The 17,983-nt window shown below is 37.5% G+C and overlaps 1 protein-coding gene across 1 annotated transcript in view; it reads left to right on the plus strand.

The window, feature by feature from the left end:
- POLA1 (DNA polymerase alpha 1, catalytic subunit) overlaps positions 1-17,983 on the plus strand; it is a 319,132-nt gene that overhangs the window by 245,508 nt on the left and 55,641 nt on the right. Inside the window, exon 36 of the mRNA XM_080652141.1 lies at positions 2,041-2,137. Within this exon, the coding sequence (XP_080508267.1) occupies positions 2,041-2,137 (97 nt within the window). The remainder of the gene's footprint in view (positions 1-2,040; positions 2,138-17,983) is intronic.

The following is a 17,983-nucleotide window of genomic DNA, read 5'->3' on the forward strand; positions in this document are numbered from 1 at the left end:
ATGCTAACATTGTATGGCTTCTATGGTGACACTAAACAGAATGGACCCAATAATGGCAATTAACATAAAAATATAATGGCTAATCAAATTGACAGCAACTGTTTCTCATCATCTCGACACACAATACATTATCAAAACAAACTATTATGAAGGAGGTAATTTCAGTGTTCTATTCAACCTGCAGCATGTGTGCAGTCAGGGAGATGTGTACCAGCAATTACTGCTGAATCTAAAAAACTAAACAAATAACTTAATCGCTGTCGTCCTCCTTTTTTTCCCCCCCAGGAAGCAGTAATCAGGATTCACTAAAAATAACTGGTGTATAATAGTATAATGATGATGCATATTGTAGAATAGCTAATAAGAAATAAAATAAGCTTCTAGGTGTATTCTTTTTAAAATAGGTCCAGGTAAAGAAAGAGAGACACGTGGAAGGAATGCACACAGAAAAAGACAATAGCCCTGGCCGATGAATAGTCCCGTGTGGGTTATTCATGCAGCCTAATATTTATAGATGATACATTGTAATGGCCAAAGAAGTTTAAAATATACTAAATTTAGTAACATATTTTATAATGGGGTTAGCAGGAAGGTCAGTCCTTGAGCTCTGATAACTGAATTTCAGTTACTTCTGCACCCAGTTGAGTTGACTATAGTTTTTCATTTTTGGTACCCAGCTAGGATCCTTGGAATTAATACTTGGTTACCCAAAGTGATTATCTTCAAAAATAATGCTGTTTCCATATCCCGTTGTAAATAGTGTTTTTCTTTAAGTTCCCATTCACATGCTAGTCTGTGGGTGCCACCTGACCCTGCAGCATGGATTGTACAGATGTCTTGGTTGTCATGGTCATTCATTGATTCATTCATCCAACATCTATAGAGTACTTAACTGTGTGTATTAGCTGTCACTGGTGCCCAAACTGACGTGCAGTAGGTGCTCAGTTGATGTTGGTTAGATTTTCATGGTCATCCAGGGCAGCAAGTGAGAACTGCTAATGTGTTTGTCATTTGAGTTTCTCATTTGAGAAGTTCTTGAAGGTTTAGTTGTTTCACCTTGGTACATCAACCCCACCTCCCAAAGAAAATACAAAATCTCCGACTCATTGTCCTCCAATAAGAGGGTTTCCCAAGTAGCTAACTCCCTAGGAAGAAGGAAAGAAAGCTTGTAGGGCGATTGATTTAAAATAAATAAATAAAAGTTCATGTGACTCACCAAATCTCGCTTTGGTTGTTGAATTGACTGCATGTGTTTTTCCCCCTCCCAGAGTGAGGTATAGTTGCTTAGAAGAATACACAGTGAGTCTAGATAAGCTCAGGTGCATCAGCATTCAGTATATGTTTGCTAAATGAGTAACAGTTCACACGCATCTCCTACAATTTATTGAATTAGAACTTGCCAAAGTCACTCAACATTTGTTTTGATGTGGGTGGGATGAAAAACCTTGGTTATTTCATTTCGCATGGTGTTTCTGAGATCATATGTTTCCCACTTAGGGTGAGCACAGAACAAGTGGTCAAGATATCCCTCAAGTCTGTTCTTAATTTGTCATGTGCTTGTGAGCCAATTCCTGGCAAAGGCAATAGATTGTCGCCACAGGTCATAAGATTGTGCTCATAATATAGCAGTATGTGTTAAACAGTTTTGAGAAATTGTTTAACTTCCTGCTGGCATGGACAGGTCCCAGTTAGGAAGCACAGTACTACTTTTCCCGATTAACAGTGCAAATTGTCAAGGGTGCATAGGAATTTTCAATTTGACAAAATCAGTTTTTTGACAGCAGGGGCAATCAGTCTGCAGCTTCACAAGTAGTAATCTATGATCGAAGTGGCAGGATTTATTCTGAAATATGAATGGTATGTATGCTTTATGACGGGAACAAACCATTGATAGGATTCTCCTCTTCTTACTTACCCCCCTTTTAAAAAAACATAAAAACTTCTTGATGTGGAAGTTGAAATTAAGGAATATACTCTGTTGATCTCTGCCGCTCCCCCCTCCCCAACAGTAGTATTCATTTATTTTCTGTTATATTGCAGTATTCTGACAAGTCCCTGTACACCCAGCTGTGCTTTTACCGGTACATTTTTGATGTGGACTGTGCACTGGAGAAACTTACTACTGATCATGAGAAAGGTACGTTAAAATACTGTAATTACCTTTGAGTTTAAAGTGGAAATTTGCATCATAAAAGCCAGACCTACTGTGTCAGGCTGTTCACGCAGCATCACACTGTTGTCTCAGAAGCAGGCCGTGGGGGCCGTTGTGAGCACAGGCATCCCCTGCATGAGGGGTGGTAGCGTAGGAATCCCCGGCTTTGGCCCCCACAGTCTGTCTCATATTGTTCTCTATTAAAGCAGGGCGTTGGGGGAGGAACTGTACAAAAAGGACTCTTTAAATGCTATATTTTGAAAATGCTATTTTCAATAGAGTTTAGTAATTGTAATAAAGTAAGCATAGGCAACGTGATCATTGCACCTGCAAAAACCAGATATTACCACAAAAAAATAGACCTGGAGTGTGTCTCTACTGTTCACTAAAAGCCTAGGTTCACTTTGAAAGAGAGGGATGGAGTGGAGTTCTTTATTGACTCCATCCTATGAGAGCATTTGGGTACTGCAGCCCAGGTGATCAGCTGCTGCCTGTAACCCTCACAAGTCCTGCAGGCACTGTGAGGCTTAATGGGTCTGGGAAAAGCTTTGTTACATAACTTAAAGTATTTGAACATGTCATGATAAGTACGTGTTTTTTTTTTCCTCCTACCTGAAAATCACATTGACAACTTTTCTATTACCTGTAAAAAATAAAAAAGGCAAATTTATACATTTTTCTTATTAGTTACCTACAGAGTGTTTATATTGTTTGTCAGTGAATATCAATTCAACATTTTCTTGGTTGGTGTAAGGGCTGGAGGCAACCTCAAGGGCATACAGAAACCTACAATACTGCTGCATTTCCACATGTAAGAATCCCCATGCTGCCCTTGATTTGGTCTTAATTGTTTTCAGTTCTAGTCATAATTGACTTCCATTTTTCCATCAACAAGAGGGGCTAGAGATTATGGTTTTTAATGCCTTGACTTACTGGGTTTTGCTGTCCTTGAATCTAAAACACTTTGTGACTGATGGAGGAGTTGGTTCTGATATTAGTATCTTGTCTTTAGCTGTTCAACAAGAACTTTGGAGATTTCCACAGCATATTGTCAGTGAGATTTATATAGAGAAAAAATTTCTTATGTCCATTAGTAACTACATTTTCAAACTTTCATGGCTGATATCTAGTCCATGTTTACTTGCAATATCATTAATAGCTGCTTCTCTTTTCACCCAAGGACGTTTCCTTAAGGCTAAGGTGTTGTGAGTTGGGAGGATTAAGGATGGATTCTCTGATGAGTACATTGTCAATTTCTCCCCCTTTGCTTCTTTCTGAATCTAGCCATCCCAGATTGTTCCCTACATGTTCTCAGACTTTGAGGGGCTAGACTCCTCTTCCAGATATCTCTAAAATCCTTATCTGAGGGGCTGAATCAGTCTCAAGATCAGCAGTTTTCAAAAGTCTGATGACTCTTGGAGACTTATAGGAGCAATCTGGAAAGTCACTAGAGACTTACCCCAGCTTCTTAGAGAACATTAAGAAATGCACATTTCTCTACAAGAAAATAAGAGGGAATAGAGCAGCCACTGGAAGCTTCTCGCTTGACAAAAGGGGAGTGGTATTGACAGAATTTGTACACTTAGGTGATTTACTGTCATTTGCTTCTAATAAATACACTATCTAGAAGTTCAGGGCCAAATGGCACTAAGTGAATTATCAATGGGTTCTTTTACATGTCAGAAGGCTAAATAAAATACAAGAGAAGGGTACAAATTGTATGTCTGATAGAAGGAACTTCACAAGATGAGCCTTTTGTTTTATTTATGGGATTTTAATTATTGAAGCTGTTTTTCTTTGAGCTTCCCTTTGCTTATTTATTATTCCAAAATTTTAGTTTAGGAATGAGTGAATTACCTGAAATTTCCTTGCTCAGGGTGATTTCAGATCACTCAGTAATGTTTTATGGTGTTAGGATATTTGTTAGTGGTAGGATATAAACTGAAATACTGGGTCATGCTTACCTGTGGTTCTACCAAGTGACATCTGAAAAGCTCTCTCCTAAGAGTCACCGGCAGCATATAAAAATCTAAATCCATGGATCCTACACCCAGAGATTCTAATTCAGTTGTGAGGTAGAGTTTAGGAAGCTCAACTTTTTAGAAAGTCCCCCAGACAATTCCGATATACAGGTATGTTTGAAACCCCCTGTCCTGGGCACTCTGAACACATCAGTTGAATGGTTTCTAAATAAAAGAGAATTGAACACAGGTTGAAGTCCACAGGGAATAATTGGAGAACAAGAATATTCTTATAGTCATTAGAGGAACAATCACATGGGAAACTTCCATAAATGTTAATTAACTTAACATATATACAAGTCACTTCTCACTTTATAAGTTGGTGTGAAATTGCTTTCTTCTGACTTGCTGTTCCAGGGTGACTTGCTATAAAAATGAATTGAGCCCTAGCCGGTTTGGCTCAGTGAGTAGAGCATCAGCCTGTGGACTGAAGGGTCCTGGGTTCAATTCCAGCCAAGGGCACATGCCTGGGTTGCAGGCTCGATCCCCAGCGTGGGGCATGCAGGAGGCAGCTAATCAATGATTCTCTCTCATCATTGATGTTTCTATCGCTCTCTCCCTCTCCCTTCCTCTCTGAAATCAATAAAAATATATTTTTAAAAAATGAATTGAAAATCTGTGGGATCTGGAGGGCAAATATATTTATTCAATTTGGACCAAAGCCAGGACACTAGTACATATTACCGTCAAAAGTCCTGTGAAAAACAACAGTCCTTCCACACAGTTATATTATTGAGAATGGATTCTAAGTATTATCTGTCAACAAGTGCCCTGGGACTGGCGTATGAAATTTTTACTGTAAACTCTCCTTTATTGTCAGTAGCAACCTTTCCTTCACTGAGATTGTCTTACCATTTCTACTACAAAGCCTATATTTTAAGGGTTGTACTTGGATGGTGGTTCGTTGGTTTTTTTTTTTAATATGTTTTTATTGATTTTACAGGGAGAGGGAGAGAAAGAAACATCAATGAGAAAGAATCATTGATGGGCTGCCTCCTGCATGCCCCCTATTGGGCAACCCAGGCATGTGCCCTGACCAGGAATCGAACTGTGACCTCCTGGCTTATAGGTCAACACCCAACCACTGAGCAACACCAGCCAGGCATCTAGATGGTAGTTTTAATTTTTGTTTGAAACTTGGCAATTTTACTTGGAAAAAAACACAAATTATTGCAAAGAGGTTTATTTATTTTTATGGTGTAAAGTAGCTCTTGTCAAAGCTTTTTCCTATGCTTGGCTTTCAAACAAAGGTTTACAGGCCATTCGCCCATAATGTGAATTGACCCCATTTGGTATTTTCCCCTTTTCTTTAAAATGGTAAAGAACTGTTATTCACTTTGGTGAAGTGTTTACTGCCTCTTCACTGTAACTACATAACATTTTAAAAATCTTATTTCTGTGGGACTTTGGCATTATTATTGTAACTGCTGCAGAATGTACACAGATGGCATAATAGACCCAAAGGAAGTTTTAGAGGAACATAGTGGCAATGTATAAAGTAAAAATCCATTTCCACAGTGGCAGCACATTATAGTCCCATTTGACTGCTTCATCCCATGGGGCCTTGGCCTCAGTAGGAATAAGTATACAGTTTGGGGTAGACATGAATCGGTTCAAGTTTTTGCCCAGTTGTTTCAATTAAGTCTGCTTTAAAAATGCAGGAGGAAAAAGGAATCTCTTTTCTCAACGGAGCCTTTTTTATTTATTCGGCAACAGTAAAAACAATACATTATATATTTCCTATTATGTGTTCAATGCCACCCCAGATGTCAGAGGAGCAAAGGCGGCCAATGCTCCCTGCCCTGGAGGAGCTGAGAGTCATGAAATAATTGACCATTGGGGACAGACAGATTCAGCAGGAGCTAAGTGTGATAAACTGCCAATCTGGTCAAATTTTGTTTTAGAAGTAAAGACAGGGAGCCACTAACTACATTTTTCAAGTAGATTTTATTTTTTAGGGCAGTTTTAGGTTCACAGCAAAAATGAATGGAAGGTAGGAAGATTCCCCATGTGCCCTTTTGCCCCCACAATATACACAGCCTCCCTCATTATAAACATCCCCCACTCAAGTGGGATATTTGTTACAGTTAATGAAACTGCATTAACACATAATCATCCACAGTCCATAGCTTATCTTAGGGTTTACTCTTGGTGTTGGACATTCTGTGCATTTGGTCAAATGTCTCCACCATTATAGTACCATACAGAATAGTTTCACTGCCCTAAAATCATCTGCACTCTCCTTACTCATTCTCCCTTCCCCCAGCCCTGGCATCCATTGATCTTTTTACTGTCCCCATAGTTTTGCCTTTTCCAAAATGTTATGTGCAGTTGACCCTTAAACAACAACTTGGGTTAGGGGTGTTGATCCCCCACACAGTTGAAAATCCACGTGTAGCTTTGACTCTCCCAAAACTTTACTAGTAGCCTGCTGTTGACTAAAAGCCTACCAATAACATAAACAGTCTATTAACACATATTTTGTGCATTTCAAACCCAAGTTGTTCAAGGGTCAATTGTAGTTGGAACCAGACAGTATGTGGCCTTTTTAGAGTGGCTTCTTTTATGAAGCTGCACTTAGTACATCTCCTCTATGTCTTTTCAAGGCTCGATAACTCATTTCCTTTTAGCGCTGGATAATATTCCCTTGTCTGGATTTACCACAGTTTATCCATTGACTTACTGAAAGACATTTTGGTTGTTTTCAAGTTTTGGCAATTATTAATAAAGCAGCTATAAACATCTGTATGCAGGTTTTTGTGTGTACATAAATTTTCAACTCCTTTGGGTAAATACTAAGTAGTATGATTGCTGGATCCTATGGTAATGGCATGCTTCATTTTGTAAGAAACTGCCAAACTATCTTCCAAAGTGGCTATACCATTTTACTTCCCCACTGACAGTGAATGAGAGTAATTGTTGCTCCACAACCTTGTCAGCATTTGGTGTTGTCAGTGTCCCGGATTTTGCCCATTCTAATAGATACATAGTGATATCTCATTGTTGTTTTATTTTATTTTATGTTTTTTAAAAAAATATATTTTATTGATTTTTTTACACAGAGAGGAAGGGAGAGGGATAGAGAGTTAGAAACATCGATAAGAGAGAAACATCGATCAGCTGCCTCCTGAACACTCCCTACTGGGTATGTGCCCGCAACCAAGGTATATACCCTTGACCGGAATCGAACCTGGGACCTTTGAGTCCGCAGGCCGATGTTCTATCCACTGAGCCAAACCGGTTAGGGCTCATTGTTGTTTTAATTTGCATTTCCCTGATGACTTAGGATGTGGAGCATCTTTTCATATGCTATTTTCCATTTGTGTATCTTTGGTGAGATGTTTTTGGCCCATTTTTTATCTGCTTGTTTGTTTTCTTATTGTTGTGTTTTAACAGTTCTTTGTATATGTTGGATAATGGTCCTTTATTGTTATTACAGTGAATTTGAACTGTTTATGTCTTTTGCAAATATCTTCTCCCAGCTTATGGCTTGTGTTTTTATTCTTTGAACACTAATTGCCATTTCACTTTGGTGTTTGATCTTTCTTTATTTCTAAACAAACAAACCCCACTTTTTTCTGTTCCTGTTCTCTTACCAGCTGCTTAGCTCCTCTTATTCTGTGCCACCTATTAGTAGCAAGATGATATACTTGCTAAGGCTGCCATAACAAAATACCACAGACTGGGTGGCTTAACCAACAGAAATGTATTTCCTGACAGGTCTGGAGGCTAGAAGTCTGAGATCAAGGTTTTGGAAGGGTTTATTTCTTCTGAGACTCCTTGGCTTGTAAATGGGCCATCTTCTCCATCTTCACATAAATCTTCCCTCTGTATGTGTCTGTATCCTAATTTCTTCTAAGAACACCAGCCCTGTTGGTTTAGGTCCCACCCTGGTGACCTCATTTTAACTTAATTACCTCTTTAAAACTTAATACTTTACTCAATCTCCAAATATAGTCACATTCAGAGGTACTAAGGGGTTAGGACTTCAACCCCCAATTCAATATGAATTGGTGGAGGAACACAATTCAGCCCATAACAGATGGTCTTTGTGAATTGTTTTCTATAAACCCCTTTGAACATGTGGCATTTGTCTCTGCTAGAATTGAAACGCCAGGATTTAGAATTCTGTGTTGAAGAAAGGAATTGGAGCTACATAATAAAGGTTAGCGAAAAGATGGTGCTTTAACCTTGGCCGTATGAAAAGCATCTGTTAGGAAGCTCAGTTTCTCAATGGAGTCTCTTTAGGCCCAGAACAACTATTCTTCAGGTCAGCCCCGTTTCTTGCAAAGGGACATGAGCAGCCTAGAGTGCCATTGCCTACTGAGCAGTGCCTGCCAGGTTGCTCTGCTCCTCCCTCCTCTCAGCCAGAAATTTCAGTCACTTCCCCTTTTGAGCTTTGTTCTTACCTGCTTGCTTTACCCCTATTTTTTTTTCTTAAACTTTTCAATTCCTTGCTCTTCTGTCCTTTCTTTATGCCTGATGATAGCATCTGTAGACATTTGTTGTTTTCATTAGTGTCACCCAGGACTAAGCTGTCCCTTTGTGAGGTACTTTGTAGTTCCTGTCATCCTTTCAAATGTCTGTCATGGGTCCTCTCAACAAACAGCCTTCTAGGGTAGCAATGGATTGTGCCCCATTGTACTGATGAAGAAATGGAGTTATGTAATATAACTTCCTTTGCATTCTCATAGCACCCTGTGGGGGAGTGCCCTTCTCATAGGACTTATCCTGTATCCTGAATTGTTTTGACTTTCTCTTCCACTGAGTTCATTGGGGCACAGGGTTGTATCTTATTTATCTGTGCTTTGCCCATTGGAGCCAGCTCACTAAATTTTGGTGAGAGAATTCTTAGTGGAAAATAAGGCCACACAAGCAATTTTAAGGATTTTGGAGGAATTAGTCCTGTGAAGCAATTCTATGAATGGAGGGCAATGTGCAGTAAAATTCTAGAACCTCCTATATTGCTTGGCTTGACTCACATGTGCCATGGATTAATGCCACAAAATTTCTTTGGCATTTTCAGCTTTAATATCTGTCATTTCAACACTTTGTGAGTGATATTAAAGACAAGTGACATAGTATCTCTCATTTTGCTGATGCCACATTTGAATTGAAGCAAAAGAATGTGAAATCACTTAACTACACAGTTACAGGGTCCTGTTCTCTGTTCACCATCAGCTAAATACATTCATATAGTGGTAATAATTGTCTTACTTTGTGGAAAATAGGGACCTAAAAGAGAGACAACAGATAGTATGAAAAGTGAAGGAATCTTAAGAAGTGATTTTTTTTTTTAGCCAGAAAATAAGTTTTATGGAAGAAATTATATGCTTTAGTGTACATGGATATTTGGAGCTTTCTAAAGGTCTCAAAACAAGTCCTATTTAGTGTTAAGGATTTCTACTTTATTTCCTGAATGGCTAACATGAAAGCAGGAGAGTTTTATTATTGCTAGAAGTAGTACTGAAATAAAAGTAGCAGGAGTCCTTTCTAAGCCAGTTGACATTCTTAGAATTTACTTTGTTAAAACCTTACAAGGCGTTAGAAAGAAGCCTGTGTCAGAGCCTATCTGGTCCAGTTCTTCTTTTATCACTTTTTTAAGCCCATGGGTTAGTCTATTGAAAAAATTGTTGGATTTTAGAAATGAGCCTTTTCTCTGTTTTTAATAACTAATAACAGGTAAAACACACACAAAAACAATTCACACCTATCAAATACATATGGTAGAAAGTCACTTAAGCCCCGATTCATGCTTAAAATCGTATTCTTTATAATTGTGGGAAAATTCTTTAGAAAAATAAATTTTGAAATGGGTAGCAAATCCTATTTTCCTTTTTCTCATTTTCTTGCAAATAAAAATGAGCTGAGGTTTGTTTTAAATTATTCCTTTGATTAGTTTAAGGGAATTTTTCTCATAGGGAACTAACTAACACTGCAGTTCAGAACATAATTAGCTGTCTGTTTATGACCGGGAAGTGATTGTGGAAACACAAAGAAGTTTGATAATAGAAAAAGTGGCTCCCATAATCCTGGGCTTCTGGGGCTTTTTGCTGTAGATGTTATTGTTAGATATACATAGTTTTAATCTTCAATGACTTAGGGAAATACTGACAACATAATGTTATAGTCCAAAACTAAGTAACCGTTATGATTCAAATTTGTAGTTTATATGCAAGGTGGAAAAATTAGGAAGAAACACTCAAATTATTTATAGTTGTTATCTCTGCATGGATTATGATCTTTATTTTCTCCTTTATATTTGTATGTACTTCCTAAATTCTACTATAATCTGAGCATGTATTGCTTTCACAACAAGAAACAAATTATAAGCACTGAAATTTTACAAAGAAATACTTTACTCAACTTACAATAATTCTTCAAGTAATTTACCAGTTGAGGGAGAAAATCACATACAGATGACCCCACACCAGCTTTTTTTCTCCATGCCTTCCCCCGGACCAAGTCAAACCTAAGACCTTGTTATTCGGAGTGTGATCAGTAAACCAGCAGCAGAGGCATCACCTGGGAACTTGTTAGAAATGCAAAATAGCAGGCCCTCCCCAAACCCACCGCATCAGTGTCTGCATATTAACAAGATTCCCAGGTGATTCCTAGGCACATAAAAGTTTGAGAGGCGCTGATCCAAGACACTCTCCCATCTTAATACCTAAGGCCTACTTCAATTTTATTCACCCATTGATTCGAGATACCCTTTTGTGAAAACTTCAAAATGACAAATGTGCAGACTACAGAAGGCCTACCCAGGTTTAAAGTAGAGTTGGTATGACAGTCTGGTCTTTTAAAATATATTCTGTGATTAAGCTTAAAAATGTAGTGGCCTAAACTGGGACTGATGGGGGCGAGGCAAGAAAGCATGAGTTCTTCCACTTTGTTTCTTCTTAACTAGAAGGAACAAGGGAGAAGTAAATGAGGGTTTTCAAAATGGCTTTCAGCTTCTCAAGATTAGTGGCTTTTAAAAGAGAGACCCGGAATGCATTTCTATATCCACTTCATATGAGGGCCACTCCGTATGTGCCCAGAGGCAAGTTTCACCCACTCACCACATTCTAGCCTCATTGATATAGCTCATCTGTAAAGATTTCAAGGCATTGAACTAAAAATTTTTTGGAAATGAAAACAAAATTCTGTTTCTTATTTTGCTACTAAAAGGTTTACTTTGGAATTTACTTTTCCCGGTGTTGCTGACTTTGCTGTTTTTATGCTCAGAACAAGAATAACCAAGGTGACATTTTTCAGTGGCAACATGGAGCCTCTTCATATGGCTTTGTTTTACTCTCTGAATACTGTCAGTTTTGTTTTTGTTTTGTTTTTCAATTAAAGATGTCTTTACATTGTGACAGAAGAGAGACTACAGTTTTTCAGGAAATTTTCACTGGAGTTGCTTTGCCCATAAGTGTAGGTGTCTTGGCTCTGTACATTTTCTGTTTTCCTCTTTAAGATAGCTAAAGTAGTATATAAAAGTTGTCATATATTTGGGCAACGAACTCTGGATTCTAATAAGGTGCCTTTCTTTAAGCCCATTTCTGTAAATATGTGATCAACCTTTGCGCTTTTATGGTCTTATAGGTATGATAACAGATGTTACTAGTTTTATAAAAGTCCTTTCCTGTTTTGTCTTTTCAATGGGCAGGTTACTTGTCCCTTTTGTAGTGACAAGTACACAACACAAACAAGGGCACCAATGGCACAGTCTATAGGTGATAATGCCGTGGTTGATGGTCTTCATCTGCAAAACATTTTGTCATTTTTTTTTTTTGAGTGCAGAAAATTGGGAAAACCTGATAAGATTTTTTTCATGTACTTTTAAAAAATATACTCCTATCACCAATGAGGGAAAAAATATTAAGCAATTTTCAAGCAGTTAGACCATAATGCGAGCTAATCACTTTATTTTGAAGAAAAGCATTTTTTAAACAGTTGAGCTAGTAAATTTACTTTTAAAATGTATTGTGCTTACACAGTAGATGGTTTTATTTCCATGATGTTTTTTACTACATAATTACACATCTTAATTACATAATTACTATCATAATTATTATGTAATTGCATGTACTTCCACTAATTACAAAATCAGGAAGTGTAATTATCTAGTAAAAACTTTATGAAATTTCATGCACTAAAATTACTTGAAAGGCTATTCCAGTGGTCTACTGGAAGGCTTTCCGTGGTTAGCCTTCCTCCTGACTTTAGTTTAGAGATTGAACCCAGAGGCCAGTACAAGGACAACAACCATAAACAGAACAACACTAAACTGAGTGTTGTGATATAGGTAAGTTGGCCCTTGTTCTTTATGAATTAAAGCCAGGAAGTGCTTGAATTTTTTGTGATGATGGAACTGTGATGAGAATAATATATTATGTTTGATGTAGGTATCAAAGAAACTTTCAGTGGGAAGGGCAGTTCTTTCTTAGGAAAGAAAACCTTAATAGAATTGACAATCAAGGCATTTAGGTTACAAAACAGCCAGGCCTTCTATAATTCTATAATATGAATAGCTTGTTTAACATATCTCTGCCTTTAAAAGCAAAATAATATTATTATTTAAAATCTTGTTTCCTTAGTTTGAAGAGGGCTTTTTTTCCAGTTTGTGTTTATTTACTAATATAGGAGCAAACATATCAACAGAGCATAATTTTTTTCTCCTGCTACTTGATGTCAAAAGCAGCTTTTGAGACATAAACATACATGCACAAACATGTAACATCAGACCCTAAATAAAGACAGAAGGTTTAATTCAATAAAGCTATGATGCCTTTACCATTCAAAACGACATACAAATTGCACAGTAAAACAATAGTCATGACAGCAAATTAGATATGACATCTAAATTACACTACAAAGAGAAATACCAGAACCATTTTTGGTCTGTAGGAGTTTATTTTAGCCCAGGTTTAAAACCCAGTCTTTATTGTCTAAGTAGGATAATGTTGTATAAGACTAATTGGAGAGCTTGGTTGAATTAATTGCAGATTAATTAGGAAGAAAGGGCTTATAATACTTGTGGCAAAAAGGAGAGAAGATCCTTTATCATGATAAAATGTGCTATAAGTTTTAGGAATAGTAAATTATTGTTATTTGTATAACACCTATAATGCTCTGTTCTAACATGACCTAAATAAAGGTTTAGATATAGTTATACTAAATTTTCTTCCCCTCACAATTCATGCTTTTCACTTTTGAGTCAGCTACTTAACATGTATATTAGTTACTTCTTTTAAAAATGCAGTCTTTTTTATATTTGACATCTTAATTCTTTGATTACAACTCCAAGGTAGTAACACCAGAATCATAATTTTGCAGAGACTTGAGTAAAATGATATTTGTGACGGGAGACTAAAGGTCTGTAGTGTTAGGAGCAGATGACATTCCTTTTTTTTTTTTTTTTTTTTTGCTAAAATCTTTCTAAAGAAGCACTCTTTGTGGTTTTATCACTTATTGACTTTGTGACTCTTTCACACCAGCTAAAATTAGTAATAAATATGACTTTTAAAAAGTTCATGAAAGATATGAAAACACAACCCCACTTTCTTCAAGCAAAATCGAGAATTTGTAGTCATCCAGAATTGTCTCATGCTCTCAGGGATATTTGGGATTGAAACACGTTTAGTCTAATTCTGGTGTTTTTCTGTAGTGGTTTGAGATTATTCTTAAGTTGCATATCCTTTTCCTCTTTGGAATCTTTGCTTAGCTCAGAATTTAATGTCTCCATCATTTCTTATTTGCCTTTCCTCTGTTCTGATAACGTTTCTTTTCAGAAGTGTTTATGCTCCCTTCATGAAACAACACTTACCTCTTATGTGTCTTCTTAATCTTTTATTTTTGTTTTTTACCAATTGCATGTGCCACATCAGAATAGCCTTTAATTTTTCAAAGTTAAGTGTTTTGCTTAGTCCTCACCTTTCGAATTACGGTGCAGATTTCATTTTTGAACTGGCTTAATGTTTAAACTGACTGGGTTTTTGTTTTGTTTTGCTCTGTTTTCTTGCTTTTCATGGAATTTAGCGTATGTTTTTATTATCCTCTGTATTTCTTTAAATTTTTAAAAATTACATAAGGGAATCACCCATAACTTTGGAAGTTTAATTGTGTCCTTGTGATGTCTCCAGTTACTCACTAGCCCCAGGCCCAGATCTGGTGTTGATTTGCATGCGATTAGCCAGTGCCCATTTATTATTTTATGCTGTACTATCATGTCCATATAATGGGTGCTACCCCTCATGTGCAGAAAACACTCATCATCAATTTGACCCATTCTTAGAGTCGTTTGTCCTATAGTTGTCATGAATTTATTCAGATCCATCAGTATTCTCTTACCTTGTGGCCAACAGGACGGTAACTAGACTGAATTAGTAGCCTGTCATTGAGTTCAATTGAATTAACATTGATTGCATTCTCTCCATTAAAGGCCCTGGGAAACCTTTATCCCCTTAGCGTGTGAGCCCTGCTAGCCTCAGCACCTCCCTTAAAGCTTAGGGCTTAACCCAGCTGTGGTCACAAAAAGATAGGTTTGCCGGCTATTTAGAGACTGATATGCTTTTCTCGTTTTAAGAAATTATCGTAAAACCTAAATTGAAAATAGGATTTATTTTAAAAACAGGTCTGTGTAACCCTGGTTTTCTCTGTTTCTCCCTTCTTCACACCCTGCCCCCCAAAATTAATTCAGCCAGTGTTTGTTGAATAATATGTAAAGGACACAAGTATAAGCAAGACCTGGCTTTAGAGGTAATAATAGTTCTGATTGTTTCTTATTCATGCATTCACCTCTAAGCACCTATTCTTTATAGGACTTTACTCTTTGTGGAGAACATTCCCATCCATTATCTTTTACTTTTCCCATTGGATAGGGGCAGTTGACATTTTTCAGATGAAAAAACAACCTCAAAGAGTTGAAATGACCCTCCCGAGGTAGCAAAGCTGGGGGGTGTGAGAGCCCAGCTTTCTTTCTTCTGTGTCACAGCTGCCTTGTTCTTAATCTAGTAAGTAGGGAAACTTCAACCTGAAGGACTTAAGTCTAATACAAGGGAGTGGCACAAAGTGCTGTGAGATCTCCACATACAGTTGAGGGAAGGAGTCCTGGTGGAGATGGACTCTCAGGCCTTGAAGAGTGAATAAAATTTTACTAATGAACAAAATAAACTGATGAACCAAAGGTCCAGAAGCATGGAACAGACTGACAGATATCAGAGGGGAGGGGTTGGGGGGGACGGGAAGAGATTAACTAAGGAACATATATCCATATATGTATAGCCCATGGACACAGACAATATGTGGGGAAGGCCTGGGTGGGGCAGAGACTGGATAGAGGGGGGCAAATGGAGGACATCTGTAATACTTTCAACAATTAAAAAAAGAGTGAATGAGCCTGGCAGGTATGGCTCAATGGATTGAGTGGCATCCCATGGACCAAGAGGTCATTGGTTCTATTCCTGGTCAGGGCACATGGCCAAGTTGCGGGCTTGATCTCCAATAGGAAGTCTGCAGGAGGCGGCAGATCAATGTTTCTCTCTCATCGTTTCCATCTCTCCCTCACCTTTCCTCTCTCTCTCTAAAATCAAGAAAAACATATTTTAATAAAAAGAGTGAATGAGATTTTAATAGGCACAGATGCACTTAGTTTGAGAGTAAGTTTTGTCTTTTTTGCTGTTCTTTAAGTGCCCTATTGCTTATCTAGCTTTTATAAATCAAAGACCCTCATTTGACAAATGCATGATGATTTTAAGTCATATTTGAATTGAAGGTGTAATCAAAAAGTGCTTATTATGACACTGGCCTATACAAAGCTTTAAAACCAAGCCTGGAGGCTGGAAGGCTGTTCTCTCTTCACTCCCCACTATACCCACTGGTGCCACTTTAAAAGAAGTTGACTCCATCCTATAGGATACATCTGTCAGAAGTGTATTAAAGTGTTTTCTTAAGTTAAATAATTTAACTCAGAATATGATAATGTAAGTATTTTGACACAAAAACGTTACATACTGTGATTTATCCACTTATCTTAAAACAGATGTCTTTAAAAGAAAGAAGTATGATAAGACAAAACAAAACAGAAATAGGAATTAAAAGGGATGAATGACAGACTGAACTAGTTTTATTTAGAGGATAAAAGTAAAGTCCTGCTAGCATTATGACCATAAAATATAAAAATGTTTTTACTTGAAGCATGATGAATTTTTTTACTATCATATGGCGAACATTTAGACTGGTAAGACCTATTTATAAAGTAATGTTTGTTGCTAAAATAATTCTCATGTTTTATTCGTATATTATATATTATCTTGCCAAAAAAATGTAGATGCTGAAAAGTCAGTAAAATCCAAGATAAAAAAGAGAAGGTCTAAACCTGAGCCCATCTTCAGGAAATTATTCAATAGAGCACAATCTGGTCTCTCGGTGAAGGCTCTACCACTTTTAACAAATGCGCCACAGTGAATTTATTAGTATGCTACAAAGAAATTTTCAAAATAATTAAGACTAAACTACACTTGTCAAAATAAATGAATGAAATACAATCTTGAATCATCCTTCTTCACTTATTGCTCATTTGCATAATTCAGTAACTTACACGGGAGTCTTCAGTTATTGGTGAGAATTAGCAAGGTTCTGCTGTTCCTTGTTGCACGGGCAGAATTGCACTGCCATGCAATTAGCTATTCGAGGCATGGACTAACGGGAAACACCAAAGAGCACAGCAGAATCTAAAGAGACAAGGCAGGGGATCTAAAGACAAGAGACAATCAAAGACACCCAACAAACTCAAGCTGGTAGACCACAGGGAATTTTGAATGAAGCCTCTTAATTTATTTTGAGAATAAGAAATCAGTAGTATGAGAGAAATCTCAACAAGATTAGCTGACTAAGCCTACTTAAAAAAAAATATCTCTATAGTGCATGGTGCGCCAGGTTAACCACTCCTGTTTGTTAGTCTGTATACAGCTCAACAAATAGCCGGCAAAGCCTTTCATGGGTATATAGTGCTTTCCATTCAGGTTTTCTCTCTTTGAAGGAGGTCGTTTATATCAATGAGATCTGTAGATGCAAATTGCTCTCCCTATATGTGAGGGGTCATTCCTTTCACAGCAGACTTGCTCATCTCTTTCATAGAGGTTTTGTTATTTTTCTACTGCTCCCAAAGGAATGATGGGAACACCCCCACCCCCGTTGGGCCCCCATCTAAGTTAGCCTCCAGATCTTTTCCCTGCAGTTCTGTGAAACTTTTGTGTGCTGATCTTTGGGAACAAAACAAGCTGTTGGCAGCAGCCTTTAGGCCTGAATCAGGAAACTTTTTTCCTTCGTTCAACCTGAAATATCATCTCTTTAGATTTGCCTTTTTCTCTCACCTAATTCTAAGGAAATCTATTTGTCATTGCAGCAGAATGTCACTATAACATGCTAAGGCATGTGGGAAATTCTTGGAAGCAGTGTCCTGAAAATGTCATTTTTAGTTTGACTCCCAAATGATATAAGCTCATAAAAATTAGAGGAACTGAAACGTAAAGGGATCGATTTAAGGTTAACTATGAAAACCTAACTTCTGATCCCATTACTGAAGTGGAAGGAAAGATAATATTTATCTTTTGCCTAAGCTTTTAAAGAATCATACAAACATTCCATAGGTTTTAGCCTTAGTGTTCAGGAGTCTTAGGAAGAAGGGGTTTTAGTCACACTGTTTGAGCACTCTGTAAATATTTGTTGTCTTGTTCCTTCTGCTAGCATTTGTTGAGCAACAAGGGCATTGACCTGGGCTCCTGAAAGGAGTGGTTAAAAGCCCTCTCTCTGGAGTCAGAAA

Source organism: Plecotus auritus (genome assembly GCF_963455305.1).
Source record: "Plecotus auritus genome assembly, chromosome: X".
Taxonomy (NCBI): domain Eukaryota; kingdom Metazoa; phylum Chordata; class Mammalia; order Chiroptera; family Vespertilionidae; genus Plecotus; species Plecotus auritus.